The 19,682-nt window shown below is 47.6% G+C and overlaps 9 protein-coding genes across 9 annotated transcripts in view; 3 read left to right on the top strand and 6 right to left on the bottom strand.

Moving 5' to 3' along the window:
- Positions 1–1,065: 1,065 nt before the first annotated feature.
- LY89DRAFT_475423 (uncharacterized protein) lies at positions 1,066–2,740 on the bottom strand. Its single transcript, XM_018207805.1, has 2 exons — positions 2,222–2,740; positions 1,066–2,166 (listed from the first exon to the last, which is right to left on the bottom strand). The coding sequence occupies exons 1-2, from the start codon at positions 2,258–2,260 to the stop codon at positions 1,162–1,164; spliced, it is 1,044 nt and encodes a 347-aa protein (XP_018073406.1). The 5' UTR covers positions 2,261–2,740; the 3' UTR covers positions 1,066–1,161.
- Positions 2,741–3,778: 1,038 nt separating this feature from the next.
- On the bottom strand, positions 3,779–6,946 carry LY89DRAFT_581780 (phosphatidylinositol 4-kinase-like protein PIK1; the record flags this gene model as incomplete). Its single annotated transcript, XM_018209125.1, has 5 exons — positions 3,779–3,818; positions 3,863–4,067; positions 4,116–6,573; positions 6,629–6,815; positions 6,867–6,946. The coding sequence occupies 5 exons, from the start codon at positions 6,944–6,946 to the stop codon at positions 3,779–3,781; spliced, it is 2,970 nt and encodes a 989-aa protein (XP_018073405.1).
- A 468-nt stretch (positions 6,947–7,414) lies between these two features.
- LY89DRAFT_683011 (uncharacterized protein) lies at positions 7,415–8,891 on the bottom strand. The gene is made up of 3 exons (XM_018214616.1): positions 8,497–8,891; positions 8,060–8,450; positions 7,415–8,008 (listed from the first exon to the last, which is right to left on the bottom strand). The coding sequence occupies exons 1-3, from the start codon at positions 8,575–8,577 to the stop codon at positions 7,548–7,550; spliced, it is 933 nt and encodes a 310-aa protein (XP_018073404.1). The 5' UTR covers positions 8,578–8,891; the 3' UTR covers positions 7,415–7,547.
- Positions 8,892–10,197: 1,306 nt separating this feature from the next.
- On the top strand, positions 10,198–12,439 carry LY89DRAFT_641885 (cytochrome P450 monooxygenase-like protein). Its single transcript, XM_018211733.1, has 5 exons — positions 10,198–10,971; positions 11,020–11,354; positions 11,402–11,819; positions 11,886–11,987; positions 12,035–12,439. The coding sequence occupies exons 1-5, from the start codon at positions 10,383–10,385 to the stop codon at positions 12,220–12,222; spliced, it is 1,632 nt and encodes a 543-aa protein (XP_018073403.1). The 5' UTR covers positions 10,198–10,382; the 3' UTR covers positions 12,223–12,439.
- Positions 12,440–12,517: 78 nt separating this feature from the next.
- Positions 12,518–13,668, top strand: LY89DRAFT_773121 (PHB depolymerase family esterase; the record flags this gene model as incomplete). Its single annotated transcript, XM_018221925.1, has 2 exons — positions 12,518–12,538; positions 12,829–13,668. 2 exons carry the CDS (start codon positions 12,518–12,520, stop codon positions 13,666–13,668), a joined length of 861 nt encoding a protein of 286 aa, XP_018073402.1.
- A 163-nt stretch (positions 13,669–13,831) lies between these two features.
- On the bottom strand, positions 13,832–15,418 carry LY89DRAFT_612474 (Metallo-hydrolase/oxidoreductase). Its single transcript, XM_018210623.1, has one exon. It carries the CDS (start codon positions 15,036–15,038, stop codon positions 14,130–14,132), a length of 909 nt encoding a protein of 302 aa, XP_018073401.1. The 5' UTR covers positions 15,039–15,418; the 3' UTR covers positions 13,832–14,129.
- LY89DRAFT_683008 (uncharacterized protein) lies at positions 15,405–16,329 on the bottom strand. The gene is made up of 3 exons (XM_018214615.1): positions 15,945–16,329; positions 15,639–15,882; positions 15,405–15,561 (listed from the first exon to the last, which is right to left on the bottom strand). The coding sequence occupies exons 1-2, from the start codon at positions 16,074–16,076 to the stop codon at positions 15,640–15,642; spliced, it is 375 nt and encodes a 124-aa protein (XP_018073400.1). The 5' UTR covers positions 16,077–16,329; the 3' UTR covers positions 15,405–15,561; position 15,639.
- A 987-nt stretch (positions 16,330–17,316) lies between these two features.
- On the top strand, positions 17,317–18,268 carry LY89DRAFT_731469 (uncharacterized protein; the record flags this gene model as incomplete). Its single annotated transcript, XM_018219573.1, has 2 exons — positions 17,317–17,438; positions 17,488–18,268. 2 exons carry the CDS (start codon positions 17,317–17,319, stop codon positions 18,266–18,268), a joined length of 903 nt encoding a protein of 300 aa, XP_018073399.1.
- A 349-nt stretch (positions 18,269–18,617) lies between these two features.
- The window catches only part of LY89DRAFT_716658 (uncharacterized protein), a 3,341-nt gene continuing 2,276 nt past the window's right edge, over positions 18,618–19,682 (bottom strand). Inside the window, exons 4-5 of the mRNA XM_018218282.1 lie at positions 19,474–19,508; positions 18,618–19,433 (exon numbers count right to left, since the gene is read on the bottom strand). Of these exons, the coding sequence (XP_018073398.1) occupies positions 18,712–19,433; positions 19,474–19,508 (757 nt within the window). The 3' untranslated portion in view covers positions 18,618–18,711. The remainder of the gene's footprint in view (positions 19,434–19,473; positions 19,509–19,682) is intronic.

Here is a 19,682-nt window from a genome sequence, read left to right as displayed (position 1 = left end):
TCAACTCTTGAGAGCAGAATCCTCACAATGGGTAGGATTCTTGTTTTACAGACGCCTCTGGACTTATGGCTGGCTCGATCACTCATCGATTCTCCGCACTTGAAAGGACTTAGGTGTCGTTCATGGGGACATTCACTTCATCGGGACCGAACCCCGGGTCTCACACTGTTCGAATAAATTGATCATGTCCTCCTCCTGCCATCCTTTCAACAATCCATAGCGCTTAGCTTTGTATATTTAGGTGAGTGAGTCTCCAAGATTCTGGTTTGGAGATTCGCGTACCTTGAATGCCGGACCCTGCTTAGATGTCCGTCGTGATTTGAACCTCTCAGGCGAACATATGTCTTTTTGTGAAAAGGAAGACTATATTCACTCCTTCCCATTCACCCTTTCAAAGCAAGCACGCTGCACAGGAAAATAAAACGGTCCTAGTGAGTATAAAACGCACCTGATTCTCCCTTTGTAATTCTCTTCAACACTTCAAAAAAAAAACAAAAAAACACACACACCAAGACCTCTGTCACTCCATTTTAGCGCCTGGTGCCGGGTGTCTGTAAAATTCATCTTTATAGAGTAGAATGTGGGAGGTTTTGTATCTCGATTTGTCCGTAATTGAAACAATATAATCTGTTGTCAATGGCATTTTTGTTGTCAATTATTTTGGACAATTTTGTCCAGATTTTGCTAAGGATATTGGGATAAATGAATGTAGGTCCCGAAATAAGAGAGCTGGACTACCTTTGGGTTGGCATGGAATTTGGTGCTTTCGAATTAGCCTCGAGTAACATGGTAGAAGGATGTCCAGTCTTAGCCTGGTTTATTGAAGATACAACAGTCATTGTGAAGATTCAAAGACGTGCAACAGTCATTGGACATTTCAAGGAAGTTGAGTATCCCAACAATGGCCAGAACTTGATTCAATGTTCACGCGCTCAAGTATCAGATGTTCCAAAGTCACTCACTACTTAAGGATATCAAAATGTGTGACGAATCCATAGAATTAGTTACGGACAACTAAGCTAAATACCTAGCTAGTCATCCAACTTCCCAAAATCTATCTAATTTGCCAAATGAACGCTGAGTCATCTTCTAGTTCAAAGCCCAGAAGCGCAATCGCAAGCAGAAACGAGAAGGTCAATATGCTCAACCATGATCCATCCCCTAACGAGACAAACCATTTCCGAAGAGATCAGTTGAGAATGCCGTGAATGCAGCCGGGGAGACCTCAGCAGGTGCATCAGACATCTCGGAATCATTGCCATCATTGCCAATGTTATCGGTATAGTTTTGACGGCGTCGGGAACGTCCTCGGGGTGGATCAACACTGTCAACCAGCATGGAGTCACCCAAAGTATCCAGGAACATGTCAACCTCGTTGCCAATGTTATCGGCGTAATTTTGTTGACGACGTCCGAGGTCATCATCAATAACCATAGAACCAGCTTCATGAGCTTGAGACGATCCGCCATTGACTTGGCCATTGGCATCCGAAACTTCAGCGTTAGTAGAACGACCAGATCGAGCGAGATGACGTTGAATTGGCTCGTTCCAGTCGAGATTCTTGCTGACACGGGACTTTGCGGAAGCGTTGGCGAAGGTATCTTGAGTCGAGTTGATGAACATGTTGCCTGAGCTCAGAGCTTCGGTCTCGAGGGAAGCAGCGGCAGCTTCGGCTTGGATACGTCGAGCAGCGGGCTTGCGAGTGGCAAATTGAGATAGCTTAACAGCAGATAGAAGAGACATCTCAACAACACGCCTCTCAACAGCCATGGGATCTTTCGGGTTCAACTTTCCCATCTTGATTAGGTACGGGGTCATAACCTCATAACGGCGACCATTCTCCCACTCGGTCTGGCTTCCACTAAAACCACGGGCAGGTCTTGCGAACGACATTCTCATGGCTCTAGTGATACGACCACCGGCATTTCGCTCAACCAGTCCACCCTTGCCAACAACATGCTTATATTCGGCGAGAAGATGGTCAAGCATATAGGTGATCTCTCTCTTCGAGATGTCACTCTTGTAGTCATTGCGATGAAGTGCGACGTTTAGTTGTGTAGCGAAGTTCTCGTAGGCATTGACTCGAGCAGTACCGGGGGCATCAGATCTTCTGACTCGCTCTTCGAGGTGCACTCCCTTTGCAATGAGGCAAAGCATGGTATGGAGCTGGTAGATATGTTAGCGCAACGATCATAAGCAGCGATCTCATAAGTTGACTTACCTCGAAGCGAGACCAATTGTGGGACTTGGCTGGTGGCATTTTGCAAGTTGTGGGTATGGTTGACTGTCTTGTAGGACGTTGAAAAGTTAAGGCTACTAGATCTGGAGATATCAGCCGAGTAGCTGGTGAATTTTCGGACGACTCAGGTTTACTTTCGGCGCAGCCTTGCTATTGCGCGAAAAGCAGATCTCTCACGTTCGTCGCGGCTTTGTTGTTGTGCGAAAAGCAAGTCATGTAAAAGCAGGTCTTTTACTATCGTCGCGGCCTTGCTGTTGTGCGAAAAGCAAGCCAAGTAAAAGTAGGTCTCTCACTTTCGTCGCGGCTTTGTCGTTGCGCGAAAAGCAGGTCAAGTATTTGACGCAGATATCCAAAGGCAGTCCCAGTTGGTAGACAATCAGCCAGAAGAAGGTGATGGTACGAAGCTTGCTGTCCTGCGCCTTCCTGGAAAGAAACAATGTCTTGTTAATATCTTGCTAGCGCAGGTTGTTGATTTTCTTTCTGTCCGTAGCTAGGAGATTTGCGCCTCAATGAGGAAGGCGGACACCGAGCGAAATGCACAGATTAATATAAAGGTGTTCTGCTGTCGGTGCTTTTGGGCGTGCAAGATTATCTATGTCTGGAAGATAGATCTAGTGCCTGATTGTCGTCGCGGCGACATCTATCAAAGAAATCGATCTTCAGAAATTGACGTCTGAGCAACGAAGTAGACCTTTAGTCCGGGACAATCGTCTCAAAAGTAGCAGAGGGATCTTCAGTAGGCCTAGTCTTGAAATGGCGCGCGTATGTGCAAAAAGGGTCGAGCTACGCGAGCCTCGTACGATTTAACACGCTTTGAAGCAAGAGCAAGTAGGAGCTCATTGACTAGCGAGGAAAGGCCAATTCCATCTGCTCTTTCCTTCTTGGCGGAATTGGATCAGTCCAGGCAAGATCTCGCTACGGTCGTTTGGAAGCAATATGGGACCAAAGAAGACCTCTGCAGACAAGTCAGCACATCTTGGTTTATGACAGCGGCTCCAAGACTAAAGAGTATGCAGATATCTGGCAAAAGGGTAGATGATACTCATGCTCAAGAGTGGGAAGAGCGAGTTGCCGTTGCTTGTGGTCGAGGGAATTTAGAAGCAGTGGCGAGCCGGAGAGCAAAACCAAGGCGGAAAGAGCGAGGAGCATCACTTCTTACTGCGCTCGATATTCATCTTTCTCTTTGAAATCAGATCAAACGCCAAGCACACGTTATGGGTCTTTATCTTCTTGTAAGAGCTCTGTTAGCACGAAGATACTGCTTCATGCTGAATGCCCACAACAAAAAGCAGCATATTTGAAGTGGCTTAATAGAAGAAGCAATGACAGTCATGGGAATCTCAAATAATTCATGACCATCTAGCAACATACAGTGCTGTTACTCACCATTAGGTCCCTTGATACGCCGCAACATGAGATCGCTCCAGAAGCCATCACATAAATGTTTTGCACAAAGCCACCGGGTCACTAAGGACCGTGTAAATGCCTATATCCAACGCCATCTAGATGCATCCCAGCTATTCACAAACGTTCAAGCACCTAGTATATACCTTGAGTACGATACTGGAATGTATCGTATCTAGCATGTTAGCTCGAGACTGGGAAGTGAAGAAGTAGTCTTACAATCGTGTGTAGTAGCTCCCCAAAGACTTTCCAATGAGGTCAGTCTCCACGAACTGCTCAGCCTCATCTGCACTGAGCTGCAATTGGAACCTCTGCCTGAGACTCGTTACGGCTTGTTGAACGCCGTATGAAAAGCAAGGCATCTTTGATTCTCGGCCCATCATACTGACCAGATCGATAAGATTATCCGCGGATCGTCGCAGGGCTATCCTCATGTTAGCCAACGGTCGAGACCCGTACTCTAGCAACTTACCTTGGAAAGCCTGCTTGCATAGCTTTTTGTAGTGCTCATAATCTGGCGACCCAACACCTCCCAATACATCAACATAGTCTTGGGTCAACTTGAAAGGTGCAGCTTCGAAACCAACAGACCCAGGTGAGTTCGAAAGCATAAATCCAAAGTCGATATGAATAATGTGTCCCTCGTTGTCGATGAGAACATTACCATTGTGTCGATCCTTGAGCTGCAGCACATACGAAATTATGCTGTACGCTGCCAGTGATCTCTTGAAAGCATCGCATGCGGTCTTATACGCATCGCTTTCTGGTGGACCAAATGTCTTCACAAAATGGTCCTTCAAAGTTGCAATTCTTCTCCGTGGATTCTGACCAGATTCGATGGTGGCGAGAGTTAGACTGCGCTTGAGCGAGTGTAGGGAGACTCCATTTGTGATCGTCTCGATCAATCCTGAAGACTCTCCTGTAACCAAAATTCGCATACGCTTCACCCACACCGGAGTCTGAGCATCCTGCCATATCTTGTGACAAACCTGGATCAGTTGACATGCGAATGCTTCCTGTCTCAAATCGGCGCCAGTTTTCACAATAACGCTTACAACATCCCAATTCTTCATCCATCCATACGGTGAGGATTTTCGAATACGTTCCTTCTTCATGTTCCAAGCCTCTCCAAATGTTGCAGCACTTGGATCATCCCTGTCTCCTTTCCTTTGCACACCACCGGTTTTTTGATCGTTTTCCATCCGAGCAACTCCAGCTCCAGAATTTAGCGGTGAGTCAGTCGATACCTCTTCTTCTATGTCCTCGGCGCTAATGTTTGCAGCGGCTAAGTTTGCATTGGCCATGATCGTGTCAAATGTGGGGGCGCGATTTGTATCGTCCAAGTCGAAACTCTGTTCTTCCAAGCTTTGCATGCTAGCTATAATCTTCGCACGGATCGCTGCGACTTCATGCTTAGGTCTCTTTCCGCCTGTAGACTCTAATTGGGCTAACATCTGTGACGCGGTCCTCATATGTGTCGCCAATGCACCAAAATCCGGTTGATCTGCAGCGCCAGATCTTCCATGACTGGGCAGAGTCATTTTCCGGCCTGGACTACTGGATCTAGAAGTTGAAGCTCCCGATGTCCTGGGTGTTGCAAGTCCAGATACTGTCGAGAGAGTCGTTGCGCCACTTGACAGTCGAGGAGGATGAGAAGGTGGAACATTCTCCTTCGGCTTGGGAGTTTCATCAACGGCTTTGATCAGAGGAGAACTTCCGAGGTCTCCTGAGGTAGGCTCAAAAACGCTGTCAGGGATAGCTTCGCTCGATTTGGTCTCGTGTTGGAGTTGTGCTGATTCTGACAAATCAAAAATTCTTTTCCGGCTAGAGCCCTGTTCAGAGAGAAGCTTTCCCAGTAGAGTCTCATTGTCAGCTGCTGCAGGATCGAACGAGAAATCATCACGAAGTATCTCAACCAGAAGTAGATAAGGCACTTTCTCTGCACTGTTCAACACTGTAGCCTCCGCGGGATTGAGTCGAACGATGCGATGGTGACGGCTCTTGCTCGGAACACCATCGACTAATGTCGCTGGACAGATAACGGGGATGTCAACCTCAGCTGGTAGATCTTGGGCAATAAGAGCAAGCTCAGCACGTAGAGCACTGAGCCGGGCTGGTTTGGGGACCATTACTAGACGATTGGAAATATCCTCTAAAGCTGTAATGAACTGTGTCTCGCATCGAAAATAATTCTGTCTTAATAGTTTGACTTTCTGAGCGTCGGATAATGCAGATGGTGTAAGTGGTCGGGTTTGATGTGAATGTTTCCTGTGTGTATTCTCGATAGGACGCTGTGACATTGTCAAACTAGCTGTAGCAGGAGTCGTTGGCCTTGTAGCTGTCATTTTAGGTGATCTCGATTCGGGTAGAGGTAAAGATGATGAACTGAGTCTAGGATCAGAAGTACTCAATTCAAGGTGTGCTGGACGGGGCTTCGGATGTATTGGCTGCGTTCGGACAGAATCGGTACCAGAAGACTGTGGTCTGGTAAGGGAAGCTGTTCGAACAGATTTCGGTCGAGCTTCCGTTGGTATGCTTCCATTTGTAGGTACACTTGATACTCTGCTTGCCTCCTTTGCTCTCTTCGTCCGTGTGGATCCAGGTGTGGTTGTATGGCTACGCACAATCTTCTGTTGCGTCTGGCTTGCATCCGAAATAACATCTCCTTGAGGCTGAGGTTTCCGTGCCTGAGCTATAGCTAATGGTCCCGCCCATCTTGGGAGAAATGGAACTGCTACACTGGCAAGGACAAAGCTGGCCAACACGGTGACAGGCAGTACATTCTCCTTAATCTTCTCATGTCTGGCAGGTTCCGCAAGCCCGAACACAATATGCTGCACCTTGTTATATATCCTCCGGCAAGTTTTGAAGGCTTCGGATTGCGGGTTCGCAGATAGGTCGTGGAGATAGGTCTGGAATAACCAGAATGTCTATTTCGTCGTATTAGCACTTCAATGCTTCCCCTCGGACATTCACGGAACCCACAAGCAGTGCAGCATTCACCGACTCTTCGCATAAATCTAGAATGAACTCCTCCAGCGCCATCGACTCGTTGTCGACACTGATAATAAGATGGCAGAGTTGTGGGAGGAAAAACTCAATTTCTTCGTAGCTGAATTGTCGTAACTTCGAACAGAGGACATAATGAATTCCGACATGATCGGCGTATCTCCTGTGCTATAGCATTAGTTCCGTGAATCCAGTGGAGCAACAAATTCCTTACGAGAGGTATGCGACAGAAAGGAAGGGATCTTGGTTGAAGACATCGGATTCGATGAACCTCTTTAGCAGGTCCCAAGACATCGGGGGCTATAACGAGCGGACGGTATTCGGGATGCGAGCTTGAGGCCCAATGCCTCTACGGTTCTCGACATCAACAGGATCCTCGATTGTTGTTGATCATGACTGAGCTGGCCATGAAGTGACGGTTTGTCAATTGAAGATGCCAGTTTCGCCAGTTTCCGGTTGCAGACGCATCACAACGTCTGGTCGAGTGCAAGCCACAGCGTAGCCGAGATACGCTAACTCACCTTGAATGAGGCTTTGCTTCCCCACCAGACCCTTATGCTTAATCTTCGATCGCGATGAAAAAGGGGCTGAAATGCCAAGACTGGTGGTGTCTCTCCTACACATAAAGCTCGAGATACTGTTGTGCTCCTCCAAGGTCCCAAGAAAAGCTCAACGTCTTCGACAGGTCGTGAGGAGTGATTTTGTTCTTACGTGCAGTGAAACACGTGCATGCGAGGTGCTATGCGAGTGGGATACTGAAGAAGTCTCATCAAATTCATGGTGTGCAACACAAACGCTCGCTCAGATTATGCAGGAGATGCTATGGAATCCCTAATCCGTCCCTGGTGAAAAACGACTTCGCCCAACGCCTCCAAGATGACCCTTGCTCTCCACCTTACGCCTCTTTCGTTCCACCGAGGGTGCCAACCGTTTCATAGGCATTGTTCTCGTTGAACATCTCATCGGCAATATCCTTTCTGTCCTTCAAGCCTCTTCGGTTGTTGCTTGTTCTCATCGGGCCTTTGTTCGCATCAACCAGAGGGTTGATATACTCTGGCCTGACTTCTCCTGCAACCATCTTTCCGTCTTTCTTCAGATAAGTCGTAGCTCCCAGCAAACTTGGCTGGAAATTAATGTAGACGCCCTCATACGAACCAGCTGGAGCCTCATAGACCTCATGCATGAATCCGATGTAGTTGTGTCTCTTGAGCGTAGACTCCCACCATGTCCATGCTTCGCGGTGAAGGCTACCGTGAGCGAATCGGTGAACATCTTCAAGACTGCGCCAATATGAGATGAAAACAAACTCATTAGCACCGTTCTTGTCAGTCTTGTTCAGACATGATTGACCAAGGACTGCATTTATATTAATTCATGTGACATAGCTTGGTCCAGGCGGGAACTTACAGCCGGATTCTTGAGTGTGGTCGTCCTCAAGCAGATCACTCATTTTCTTCAGATAGCCCCCAACTTTGCCGAAATCTGGTGCAAAGAACCCCAATGGGTGGTTGCTCTTTGCACCCAAGAGGAGAACGGCGATCTTCTGTTTTCCTGCTCCGGAAAAGTTTCCATTAAGATCCAGAGGTTGGGCAGTGGTCTTCTTGGGCAGCATATTCTTCAGATATGGATTTGCCTTGATGTTGTACGTGATAAGAACTGTATCCGTGATCTTGAGGACGAGCATGAAAACCGCTGGCAAGCCACTGTAGATGCGTGGAATGGGGAGCAGAGCGAGAATAGCTTGGAAACTGGCACCGATGAGGAGAATCGTGCCCATGCTCATATTATTGCGTAGAGCCTTCACAGGTCAGATCGAGAACGAGTGAAGCATCTGATCTACTTACGGTCTTGTTGAATTCGGGAGAGAATATTCTAATATCCGATACTTTCGACGCCGTAGGTGGGAGGATGGGCTTGATATCCATTGTGGCCGCCATCTTGGGTTGTCTGGGTTGTGGTGATTTTGGTTCAAAGAACTTATTGTTGTGAAGCGAACTTTGAATTTCTTTAAGGGAGAAGGAGTTGTTCGAAGTATTATGCTTCCAGGCTGATGGTGAATCCTCTGCGCGGGGCAGTGCGGCTGATATACTCCTTCACGGCACCATCGCGTTTGGGGGCACACAAACCCAGAGACCAGGGGTTGAAGAGTGCGGACGTAAGTTGGCCTACCTTCACCCACTAAGAAACTTATGATGCGTTTGCATGGTACGAATTCCTCCCGCATCGTTAGTTATGCGTGTGCAAACACCAAAGAAATCATTGGGTGCATAGGCTTGCCCCAGTATATCCAACCTTAGTGTTCCTTCGTACGGCCGAATTAGCTGCTGCACTTCAGACATCCGGGGCATTATTCCTCCAGCCCCACCCAAACACCAACCACATCCAACATATTTGAGGACAACCAACACCGGCAGACACACCGCTTGGCAAGTTCGGGCGCAGCATGATGATCATCGCACGACAAGAAAGAAAGTTGTCAATAAATAGTGGAACACATGCGGGACTGAGCGAGGCACAAGCTCAACCGGCCTGAGAAACCCGCCGAACCTGACTGAGATATATATTTACTTCAACCTTACGTCCGACTGCTTGAGACGGTGCTTGGGACCTTTAGATTGTTTCAACCTCCTTGGCATATCATCATGACAGCATGAGCAGGATGAGCTGCGAGAATTGAAACGATAGGCCCTGAGACCGAATGACCAAGCACCATCCATCCATCTTGTGGCACCAACATCGCATCTCCTTCCAACAAGATTATCCAACACGAGAGTCCGACAAGCACACCTGGCAGATATAGTTGTATGGGGAGCAAGATGCGAGGCATTCTTCATTGCTCAAATGCTCAGGAACTGAGTCTCGTCACATGATACATACGACACTGCGAAGGAGACGAGCGAGACGTTAGAGCAAGACCTTTCAGACCTTCGCATTCGCTATGCTCCGTTGGATCGAGAAGCTCTCCTCGTTGGTGCCTGCAAACAACACAACAACGTTGGAAGACTTCTTGATGCTCATGTCACGTGACTACCTTGAAATTATCCGGTTTCCAGGTCACCAGCTGAAGCAATGGCTGCAATTCATTGAGGCTATCATTGTACCTATCATAGAGACGATGGCGAGAGTCATAGATCTTGGGATCCCAAAGCCAGTATTTCATATAGGTTTCCTTAAAGTCCAAGACACTCTCCAACGATATCCAGAAGCACCGAGGCTCTTGAGACATAAGGTCAAATAGTTTTGTTCCCCAGCCCAGTTACTCTTTTGCAGTAACCGGCTCCCCGATATAAACCTTGCATACCCCTCGAACTCTGATGCGTACTCCTAGCAGGCATCATGTACAAATGCAGATATACTATCGTACCCGATCGACGCCAAAAGTGTCTGGGCCGCTAAACCTTGGCTATTCCGGCTGTCCTTTCCTCGGAAAGGGGCTGGACAGGATCGCCTAATTTAAACTTTCGGGCAGCCGAGGAGAGCGGCACCCCGCATACTTCCCCCGCATCGAGACCTGAACTATCCATAGCTAAGCACGCAAGTGTGGACTTAGTCTCTCCTTCAGCTTGGTACAACTAGTTACATTGATAGAGACATCTCTTTCCTACTTTCTCATCTCTTCTTTGTTGCTACATATTCAGTGCATTCTGCAACTTCCTTTTCCACCTCTATATAATTTGCTACAGAACATATTTTCACAGAGCATTGTCTGGTTGGGGAAAGAACGTTCAACATGGACGTCGTACCAGATCTCCCTCGCTGGGCGGCATTATCAGCTGGCTCTGGTGTCCTTTCTCATTTGCTCTACTTCATCCGTGGCGAGCATCATAAACAAGTTGTCAGGCTGGCACAACTCACTTTCCTTATACCGACCATCCTTTTCGTGGCCCTTATTCGGTTTGGGAAGTTTAATATTGCCGAAGCATCACTCACCACACTCACCCTCGCAGCTTCGTACCTCTTCTCATTATGGGCCAGCATGCTCATATATCGAGCCTTTTTCCACCGTCTAGGCTCAATTCCAGGTCCACCACTTGCGAAGCTCAGCAAATTCTGGCACGTTGCCCAGCTTGGGAACTACGACAACTACAAGAGGCTAGACAGATGGCATAATGAGTATGGGGACTTTGTTCGAATCGGCCCTGGCGAGCTGTCTGTTGTGGACCCTGATGCGGTGGAAGCAATCATGGGAGCGAGGTCCGCCTGCACTAAAGCGCCATGGTATGATGGCGGTGATCCACTTGTCAGTATGCATCAGTGTAGGGACCGAGCACAGCATGATAAAAGACGACGTGTGTGGGATCGAGGTTTCAGCATGAAAGGTAACATATCTGATAAAATGTCCAGAGAAATTACTAACTTCAAGGCAGCTCTCGATGCATATGAACCAAAAGTCAAAGAGTTCGCCAAACTCCTTATCGACCGAATCAAATCTTTCGGTGGAAAGCCCTTGAATGCAAGCTTGTGGTTCAATTACTACTCCTTCGATGTCATGGGTCAGCTTGCTTTCGGACGTCCTTTCGACATGCTAAAGACGGGCGAGAAGCATTTTGCTATCAAACTGCTGGCTGAAGGCCAAAGACCAATTGGTATCTTTTCACCAATGCCGTGGCTCATAATGCTTTTCACGAGAATACCTGGTCTCGGTTCCGCATATCAGAGATGGGTTAGTTGGTGCGAAGAGCAAGCCGAGAAGAGAAAACAGGTTGGTAATGTCGTTGAGTGAAATGTTCTCGGCTAACCACCCGCAAGATGGAAGTTAAGGATCGCGATATCATGTCTTGGCTGTTAGAAGCAGAACCCATGGATCCGGATCCAGTCAGAGACCACATGTGGCTTGTCGGAGACTCAAGACTGGTCATTGTGGCCGGAAGTGACACTACTGCTGCGACCCTAACCCATCTGTTTTACCACATAGCTAGAGAACCTGCGCATGCCGACAAGCTTCGAGAAGAACTGGAGCCCCTCATACAACCAGATGGAAGCTTCGATACCAAGGATCTTGGCAACGCCGAGTATCTCAATGGCATGATCAACGAGGCTTTAAGACTTCATCCTCCGGTACCCTCTGGGCTTTCGAGGTTGACACCTCCAGAAGGTATAACGATTGGCGAGACAAGAATACCAGGAGACACAATTGTTGCAGTACCTTTATGGACTATGGGGAGATGTAAGTGTAATTTCGGATCGGCGTCAATCTCTTTCGCCGATGGGTCTGAGACTGACACTTGAGCAGCACCGAAAGCGTGGGCACGTCCAAATGAGTTCATACCCGAACGCTGGTACAGCAAGCCCGAGTTGATCTACAACAAAACTGCATTTGCTCCTTTCTCAGTTGGTATGTGAATTGACTTCTTCTTGTTCTCATTATTGACAACTTCGCAGGTCGGTACGGATGCATAGGCAAGAATCTCGCTCTGATAGAACTTCGGACCGTTACAGCTCTCCTCATTACACAGTTCAATGTCTCATTCGCCCCAGGCGAAGATGGATCAACTCTCTTGGACAAGACTGAGGACTACTTCACGGTTGGCTTGGGGGATCTGATGTTACAATTTACCTTGCGGAAGTAAGCGGGGCGTTGCTAAACAAAGGACGAAAAGCGAAGGGAGATCAATCATCATATCATGTGTTTCTTCAAATCATACTGGGACACTTTACAACTAGGGACCCTACTGATCTAGCTGCCGAAAGCATTCCCGGCCACATGTACCCCACATCGATTTTACATTTATCCACATCCCCTGAGGCTGAACGCACTATGCAATTCTATTTCCTAGGATGGTCAGGATCAAATTCAAATGTCTACACAACAATTTATAGCTTGCAACCGATTTTCTGGCAGTCGTGGTTCAACAATTTTTACTTATGCTAGAGCTCCAATCATTTGTTCGTACTCCAGCAGTGCTATTTCAGGAATTGTTTTTGCCATACATCAGATGACGAAGTACTTATCTATTGTCCCACAGAGTAGCACCAACAACCATGTGGTCTGCATAAATTCCCATGTAGTCCTCGAAATATGACGGCTGTTTCCATACTTCATCCTTTTCATATATTTCACTCAGTCATCCCCGAAAATGATTCACACGACTAGACGTCGCAACCTTTGCGTTCCAGTCGCAGCTATGCTCTCCGTCGCCTTCCTTTTCACTATTCTCCTATTCTGCTTCGACAAGACAAATGGAGCACAAAATGTCCTTGTCTCTGTCCCGGATTTTGGATCCAACCCCACCAAACTTCAGATGTCCATCTATGTTCCCACTAAACTCGCGACTTCGCCAGCCGTAATTCTCGCACTTCACCCCTGCGGAGGAACAGGCACTGGCTACTACCAGCAAACCAAATATGCTTCACTCGCAGACACAAACGGCTTCATAGTCATCTTTCCCTCCGCGGGGCACGATAACAATTGTTGGGACGTCGCAACCACCAAAACGCTCACTCACGACGGCGGCGGGGATTCGAACGGATTAGCGAACATGCTCAAGTACACCATCGACAAATACAACGCTGATCCCAAGAAAGTCTTTGTAACAGGGACTTCTTCTGGAGCAATGATGACCAACGTCATGGTAGCCACTTACCCCGACATGATTGCAGCTGCCTCTGGATACTCCGGCGTTGCAGCAGGCTGTCTGGCGGGAAGTCCTGGCAGTTCTCCCCAGACAGCAGATCCTACTTGCGCGGACGGTAAAGTCGTAAAGACATCAGATCAATGGAAATCAGTCGTGAAAGCTATGTATCCGACTTATAATGGAACGTATCCCAAATTCCAGGTTTGGCATGGGACAGCGGATACGTTTGTCAATTATCCGAATCTTGGAGAGGAGATCAAGGAGTGGGAGGGTGTTTTTGGCGTTTCTTGGAATAAGAATTTGACGAATTCGCCGCAGACGGGGTATACGCAGATGGTTTTTGGGGATGGTGATCAGTTCTTAGCGTATAGTGCTGTGGGTGTTGGGCATACTGTGCCGGTTCATGAAAGTGTGGATTTGCAATGGTTTGGGATTACGTAGGGAATGAAAGGAGGGGGCAGTTTGGGAGATAGGGGCGGGAGCCGTGAAGCGTCAAGTATACATTCTGGTAGCACTTTGGTACATAGCTTCATGACATGAATTTACGAATAGAGATAGGTTTTTGTGAGACAGTCGGTCTAAAATGAGACAGTGATAAAATTTGCTGTGATTAGCCACTCACTTCTACGAGGGTGGACGCCCTCACGACGAATTTGACAGAGGGTTGCTCACTGCTGCTATGGAGGACTCGCAACAGAGAGAAGACCTAAGGGTACAATTAGGAACAATTCGAGACTCTACCCCTCACAGAATTTCGGCATACACCAAAACGGATACGAAAACGGTACTGTAACTTGACTCGGAACTTCGTCGGACGAAAATCCGCCTCGTTGTGCAACTGTCACTAGAACATCTCCTCCGGACTTCGGAGATCGGGTGTACAACAGTTTTCAGCCTCCTCGTCATAATGTCGTCGGTACATAAACTTCTTTCTCCTTCGCCCTCTTGATCGTTTCTCTGTCGTGACTCGGCAAAACGACGCATTTCGTCCCACGACAAAACTCCTTAATCTTCTTCACACTCTCTACCGCTATCAACGGGGTACTAATTACCCCGTCTGTTTCCTCTTTGTCAAGTGATTCGAGACTGTACGTTGCATCTCCCGTCAAGAAGTATGTCGCTTCATCCCCGTACACAATCAAGCTAACGTGCCCAGGATTGTGACCTGGTGTATCGACAGCCACTATCCTCCCATCACTCGTAATTGGATACCTCTTCTCCCAAGGACCGATTGGCGGACCGGAAGGCTCAAGAAAATTAGGAGTCCAGTCCTTAGGCCAGCGTTCTGGGACGGCACCATCGATCAGAGCATTTAGTCGATCTTCATTCTCAAATTCCCAATGCTCTTTCGTGACAAAGACTGGGGCACCAGGTACAACGTCATTCAAGCCTCCAGCATGATCGTGATGCAGATGGCTGACAACCACAGCTTTCAACTTCTTCCCATTCCCACTTCCCACTCCCGCCTCCTCCCCACCAATCACAATGCCTCTACTCCTCAACTGTTCTCCTACTCCCTCCTCATTATCAATCAACATCTGAGCCGTCATCCTGAAAGTTGGCATCCAAAGCGGGAAGTATCCCCAATCGTTACAGTTCGGACTCATTCCCGTATCAAACAAAATGTACCCCTCGGGATGTGAGATCAGGAACACGTGGATGGGGATGTATTGCGACCAGGACGTATCTGTTATTACTCGAAGTCGACGAAGAAAGATGGAGCGGGTGGCGGGCTGGGAAAGCATTGAGGGACGACAACGCAGGGATCCTGTTGTTAGGACTTCGAGGGTGATTGAGGTGGTTTCGCACATTGTGGCGGAGCGGGGAGCGGCGGGTTCTCAGCGGGCTTGAGGGCGACGATTGATTGACTGAAAGATTTCAAATGGTCTCAGGTAATGAAGGTACTGAGCAGTTGGAATAACGTCTCGTTGAATTGGGTTATGCTGATAAGATCCGAAGGATGGTCTCAGCCGCAATCGCGTGGGGTAAGAGAATCACATGTTTGGAAACGATACATTGGAAAGGAAATTACCTGGTAATCTGATGATACAACAATACAAGCTAAAGTGACTCAAATTGAGATGGAAAGGCCTCCAGACTATCCCTATGTCACAGCTCTTATCAATTTACAAGGGAGTTAGGTACCATCATTGTGTCACGTGGCTAATTTAAATGCTTGGCATTGAATCTTCTATTTCTCGTATGTAATTGGTAGTCAAGTATGTCTATCTAATATTGAAATCTCCACAAAGTTCAAATAATTCAAAATTCCAAAGTTCTCTATGATCCCAAGTAAGAATCAGCGAGAACCAGGCGTCCTCCAAGGTCGACAGTCTATGTCCGTTAGCTGACATTCATGGAACAACACTACTACCTTTATTCATGGTTGAGAATTCTTGATAAATACTAACATCAATAATAGCGCGAAGAGCTAGAAGATTCATAGAATCCCTGAGACTTGGCTGGGTATTGGCGAGGAGAGGAGTATGAAGAACCAGCCGATGACTGTCCATATGTAGCTTGGTTTGTATAGCTCGGATACTGTTCCGGGGCTTCATATCGAGAGGGGCTACTTTGCTGGTAGCTTCCGGCAACAGAGCCATATCCCGAGTTTCGTTGGGATACCGGAGGTGAAGGAGGGTATCTCATCTCGACCTGTAAGACGGACCTTTGTCAGCATATACTCAGAGAAGAGAAGGTCGGCATGCTGATCTTACAGTTCGAGGAGATTCTGGAGTCTGTTGGTTTTGGTTTCCCATTCGAGGATAGGTTCTAGCACCTGAAAGACCACACACGATGATCTCTCCTGGTTTTCCAAAGTATTGTTCTGCATCGTCAAGAGGTGCCATGGTTAGAGAGTGAACAAAGTATGGAATTTAAACTGATACAAAGATGAAGTGCGCAAGAAGGATATCGACAAAGTCTGTACGGATTATATACAGAATGAAGGTGCCCACTTGGGTCTAGAAATGGTAAGTCGTATCCGGACAGCTCCTGAAATGTGAGATGATTCTTTCGATTTGATGCCTTACTATGAGGATTGGCGGACCAGTATTCAGTTCAGAACATGAAAGTGAGTTGACACGCCTCGTCGTTAAGTGACGAATAATATGTGGTTGGACCACGTAAGAACAGCGAGATATTTGGTCGGCTTCACTCGCTCGCTTAGGACCCACAACCCCCATTTATCTGCAACTTCTGACTTACACAGAATGTGCTGGCATATTTCCACCCAAAGATAGAAAATAGAAATGTGGCGTATCGCAAAATATTTCCAATGTGACTACACGTCGCCGCATCCGGCCTGTGTCCGATTCGACTTTTGTATAGAACCATACGGAGGAGCCAAAATAATGCCGGTGAGTTGATCAAAGCTCAATAGGATGATGCAACGATTGCATGGAATCGCCTCGCTTGGATCTCAAGTCTCGAGCACAATGGATTCCAGCTAGGATACACTTTTACCTACATGCAAAGTTGGTGAACGATCCATTTGCTTCTGTGTATGGCATTTGGCAGAGCGACCTAAGCGACTCTTGCCTTTGACTGATCGTTCGAGAATCAAAGAGGCTTCGAAAGTGGAAAACAAGGCTGACGGTATAGCTTGCCGGACAATGAGGCGCCGGAAATATACGAGTGGAACTGAACTGCATTTATAGGACTCGAAAAGGAAGGATCAATCGTTTGAAAGCAAATGGTCGAATGATGAAGCTAGTATCGTGATGAGAATTTGTGACGAGTAAAGCTTTGTCTGTTAGTCTGAAAGGAGAGACTCGAAAGCAGTTGCCTTTCAAGGACGATGAAAGGTCGAATATCAGCGATTTCGCGAGAATCATACACTGCATCACCCATAACGTGTGAGCCAGGGCTACAGCCAATAGCGCCGAGGCAGAGATGGCCGCCTTGTGCGAGACTCTATCTTTTGTTTTTCAGTGGTATATAGTAATTCTACTTTCTTCCTCGACAACTATCAATTCCTCAAGTCCATCGATACTTTGAGAGAGCCATTGTAGGATCAGTAAGTTCCTACATATTATTCCAGACTTCCGTTGAGGCTTCATGCTGAGAGCGTTTTTAGATTCGAAAACGATGGTTGCGCCAGGGAAGAAAATCGACTGCGACTGCGACACTGCAGATCATACAGAACCCAAGCAATGTGAGGAATTCCTGCAAATAGCCGACATTATTGATCACATCACCATCATTGCGAAGTATGTTTTAAGCAACCTGTCAGAACTTTCCAATGCTAATCTCGTGAAGAGTTATGGTCGGTAGCAAGACTATCAATGTCGCCGTTGGCGAGGGCGAACAAATGCAGGTCTTTGAAGTCCATCGGGATGTGCTTACCCTCCTTTCAGGTGAGGCTGGCACACGAATTCAAGACGCAGCAGAACCGGACGAAGAAGAGTTGGAGTTGCCAGAAATAAAGCCCGCACTTTTTGCGGACTTCATTTCATGGATGTATTCTGGCGACTTTCTGCAGGCTCCAAAAATCGACCCGAATACGTCCGCAGAACATATATGGACAATGGGTCAATTTCTTCAAGCGCCATCCTTCCAAAATTTCTGTATGAAGACTTCTATCATATCAGACTACAGAGACGAAAAAAGGAACTGGATGACCGCTGCCAGTCTCAAATCCGTATACAGAGTTACGAAGAAGGACTCGAAGCTCCGCAAGCTTGCAGCCGATCTCGTGAACTGCTTACAACCACACCGAGAAGGCACCAAGACGCAGAAGGATAGTTTGGCAGAGCTGCGCAAAACTTGCTCTGACTTCGACGCTGATGCACAGCCATCACGTGACAAGAAGTGGAAGGGGAAGAACGGGGTCTTCCCTTGGGATCTACAGTTCCGGGAGGATTATTTGGAGGAAGAAACTCCACTGGACGAGGCTTGGGAAAGGCAGATCCTGAAGAACACATCGTCTCGTACTAAGATTAGGGATATGGCTAAAACGGGAGAAGTCCACAGCTCGCTTGAGTTTATACATCTTGAATTTATGAAAGCGAAACGAAAGGGCAAAGGACGGAGTAAATGAGTGAGGACCAAGGGAGAACAGAGAGAGAGATAGGTGATTAGCCGGCAATAAGTCTTCCCCTTTTCGGCACACTTGTTTTTCTCAGTGAATTTCATCGGTCATTGACTGGAATGGCCTTATCGAAACACTATGCTTGACAGAATGCAATGAAGTTCGCGCTTTCCGAGTCCCAAGAAAGCTTCAGATCGTACTTCCCTTTGCTTCAAGAAGTCGTTCGCTTATGATCGAGATTACCAGTATTTGAAGCTCAAGTCTGCCTTGAAATCATGCCAATGCATTATTCCTGAGCTCTAAAGCGACTATCGCCAAAATGCACAAGGCATACCACTCAGCGGAGGGCTAATCTTAGATCGTATTCATTGGTGCATCAAACATTATCTATCTCCAATCTCTATATACAAAAGCATCTTCGCCTATGTGCGTGTTAATCGTAAACATAATCATTACAGTGGCCAGGCAGCCGCCAAGCCCGTGCCTATTGCAGCGGTCAACACCCAGAAATCCAGAATTTTCGATAGACCTCCTTTAGAAGCGGTGATATAGCTTGGTGTCGCAGTCCCAGTCTTGAATCCTCCCACACTTGCGATGATGCCACCCAGACTTTCCGTCTTGGTGCTTGTACCACTGACAACCACCACTGTCTGCCCTCCCGAAGCCAGACTTAACGTTTCTCCACTTGCTGTCACAACACCCCCAGCCGTCAATGTCTGGCTTTCAATCACATACTCATAAGCTGAATTGGCGATGTAGGTCGAGGAACCAATTACAATGAATGGGGTCGTAGTAGCTGCTGCTACGGTCTTGCTCGACAAGGCTTCTGTAACTCCGTTGACAATTACTGCAGAGCCAGACGTGGGAAGGACGTATGTTATGAGTGAGGCTGTCCCCGAGCCAGAGACAACAACGGTGCCACCTGGTGTAAGAGTTAAGCTTCCAATGAGGAAGCCAGTGGCTGAGTCTCCCGTGAATGTCACTCCTTTAGCTGTGAAGATGGGGGCTATTGTTGACGATGGTTGAGATGTGATGGTAATTCCGTTCCCTCCGGACCCCACCCCCACACCTGTGGTTTGGGAACTTTTTGATCCCGCACCAGCAGCCGTGCTTTCAGATCCACCCCCATTTCCATTCCCAGCAGATGCGCTATTCGACCCTCCTCCGCTGCCGCCTGTAGTCTGGGAGCCTCCACTGTTGCCTTTATCACTCACTGTGGTCTCTGATCCCGAGTTTCCTGAGCCAGAGCCTGTAGCTTGTGAGCTAGATCCTAACGAACATGGGGACAAAAGTCCGTGCGTTCAGGGCATCAGAATCATGAATTTTATTAATTAATTAGCTGTAGACCAGCCACATCGCTTAATTAAGTCGTGTACCCAGAAGTCCTGCTGCTCAATAAGCCCATTGATCCATTCCTGAGGAA

Source organism: Mollisia scopiformis (genome assembly GCF_001500285.1).
Source record: "Mollisia scopiformis unplaced genomic scaffold LY89scaffold_8, whole genome shotgun sequence".
NCBI classification, from domain to species: Eukaryota; Fungi; Ascomycota; class Leotiomycetes; order Helotiales; family Mollisiaceae; genus Mollisia; species Mollisia scopiformis.
This window is presented reverse-complemented; position numbering and strand designations above follow the sequence as displayed.

Excerpts from the sequence above, each read along its gene's own strand:
- LY89DRAFT_475423 (XM_018207805.1), bottom strand. The coding sequence starts at position 2,260 with ATGCCACCAGCCAAGTCCCACAATTGGTCTCGCTTCGAG. Across the intron at positions 2,167-2,221 it reads ACAATTGGTCTCGCTTCGAG|CTCCATACCATGCTTTGCCT; the intron begins GTAAGTCAACTT and ends CATATCTACCAG.
- LY89DRAFT_683011 (XM_018214616.1), bottom strand. The coding sequence starts at position 8,577 with ATGGATATCAAGCCCATCCTCCCACCTACGGCGTCGAAAGTATCGGAT. Across the intron at positions 8,451-8,496 it reads CTCCCGAATTCAACAAGACC|GCTCTACGCAATAATATGAG; the intron begins GTAAGTAGATCA and ends TGACCTGTGAAG. Across the intron at positions 8,009-8,059 it reads CCACACTCAAGAATCCGGCT|TCCTTGGTCAATCATGTCTG; the intron begins GTAAGTTCCCGC and ends ATATAAATGCAG.
- LY89DRAFT_641885 (XM_018211733.1), top strand. The coding sequence starts at position 10,383 with ATGGACGTCGTACCAGATCTCCCTCGCTGGGCGGCATTATCAGCTGGC. Across the intron at positions 11,355-11,401 it reads AAGCCGAGAAGAGAAAACAG|ATGGAAGTTAAGGATCGCGA; the intron begins GTTGGTAATGTC and ends ACCACCCGCAAG. Across the intron at positions 11,820-11,885 it reads TTTATGGACTATGGGGAGAT|CACCGAAAGCGTGGGCACGT; the intron begins GTAAGTGTAATT and ends ACACTTGAGCAG.
- LY89DRAFT_612474 (XM_018210623.1), bottom strand. The coding sequence starts at position 15,038 with ATGTGCGAAACCACCTCAATCACCCTCGAAGTCCTAACAACAGGATCC.
- LY89DRAFT_683008 (XM_018214615.1), bottom strand. The coding sequence starts at position 16,076 with ATGGCACCTCTTGACGATGCAGAACAATACTTTGGAAAACCAGGAGAG. Across the intron at positions 15,883-15,944 it reads CTCCAGAATCTCCTCGAACT|GTCGAGATGAGATACCCTCC; the intron begins GTAAGATCAGCA and ends TCCGTCTTACAG.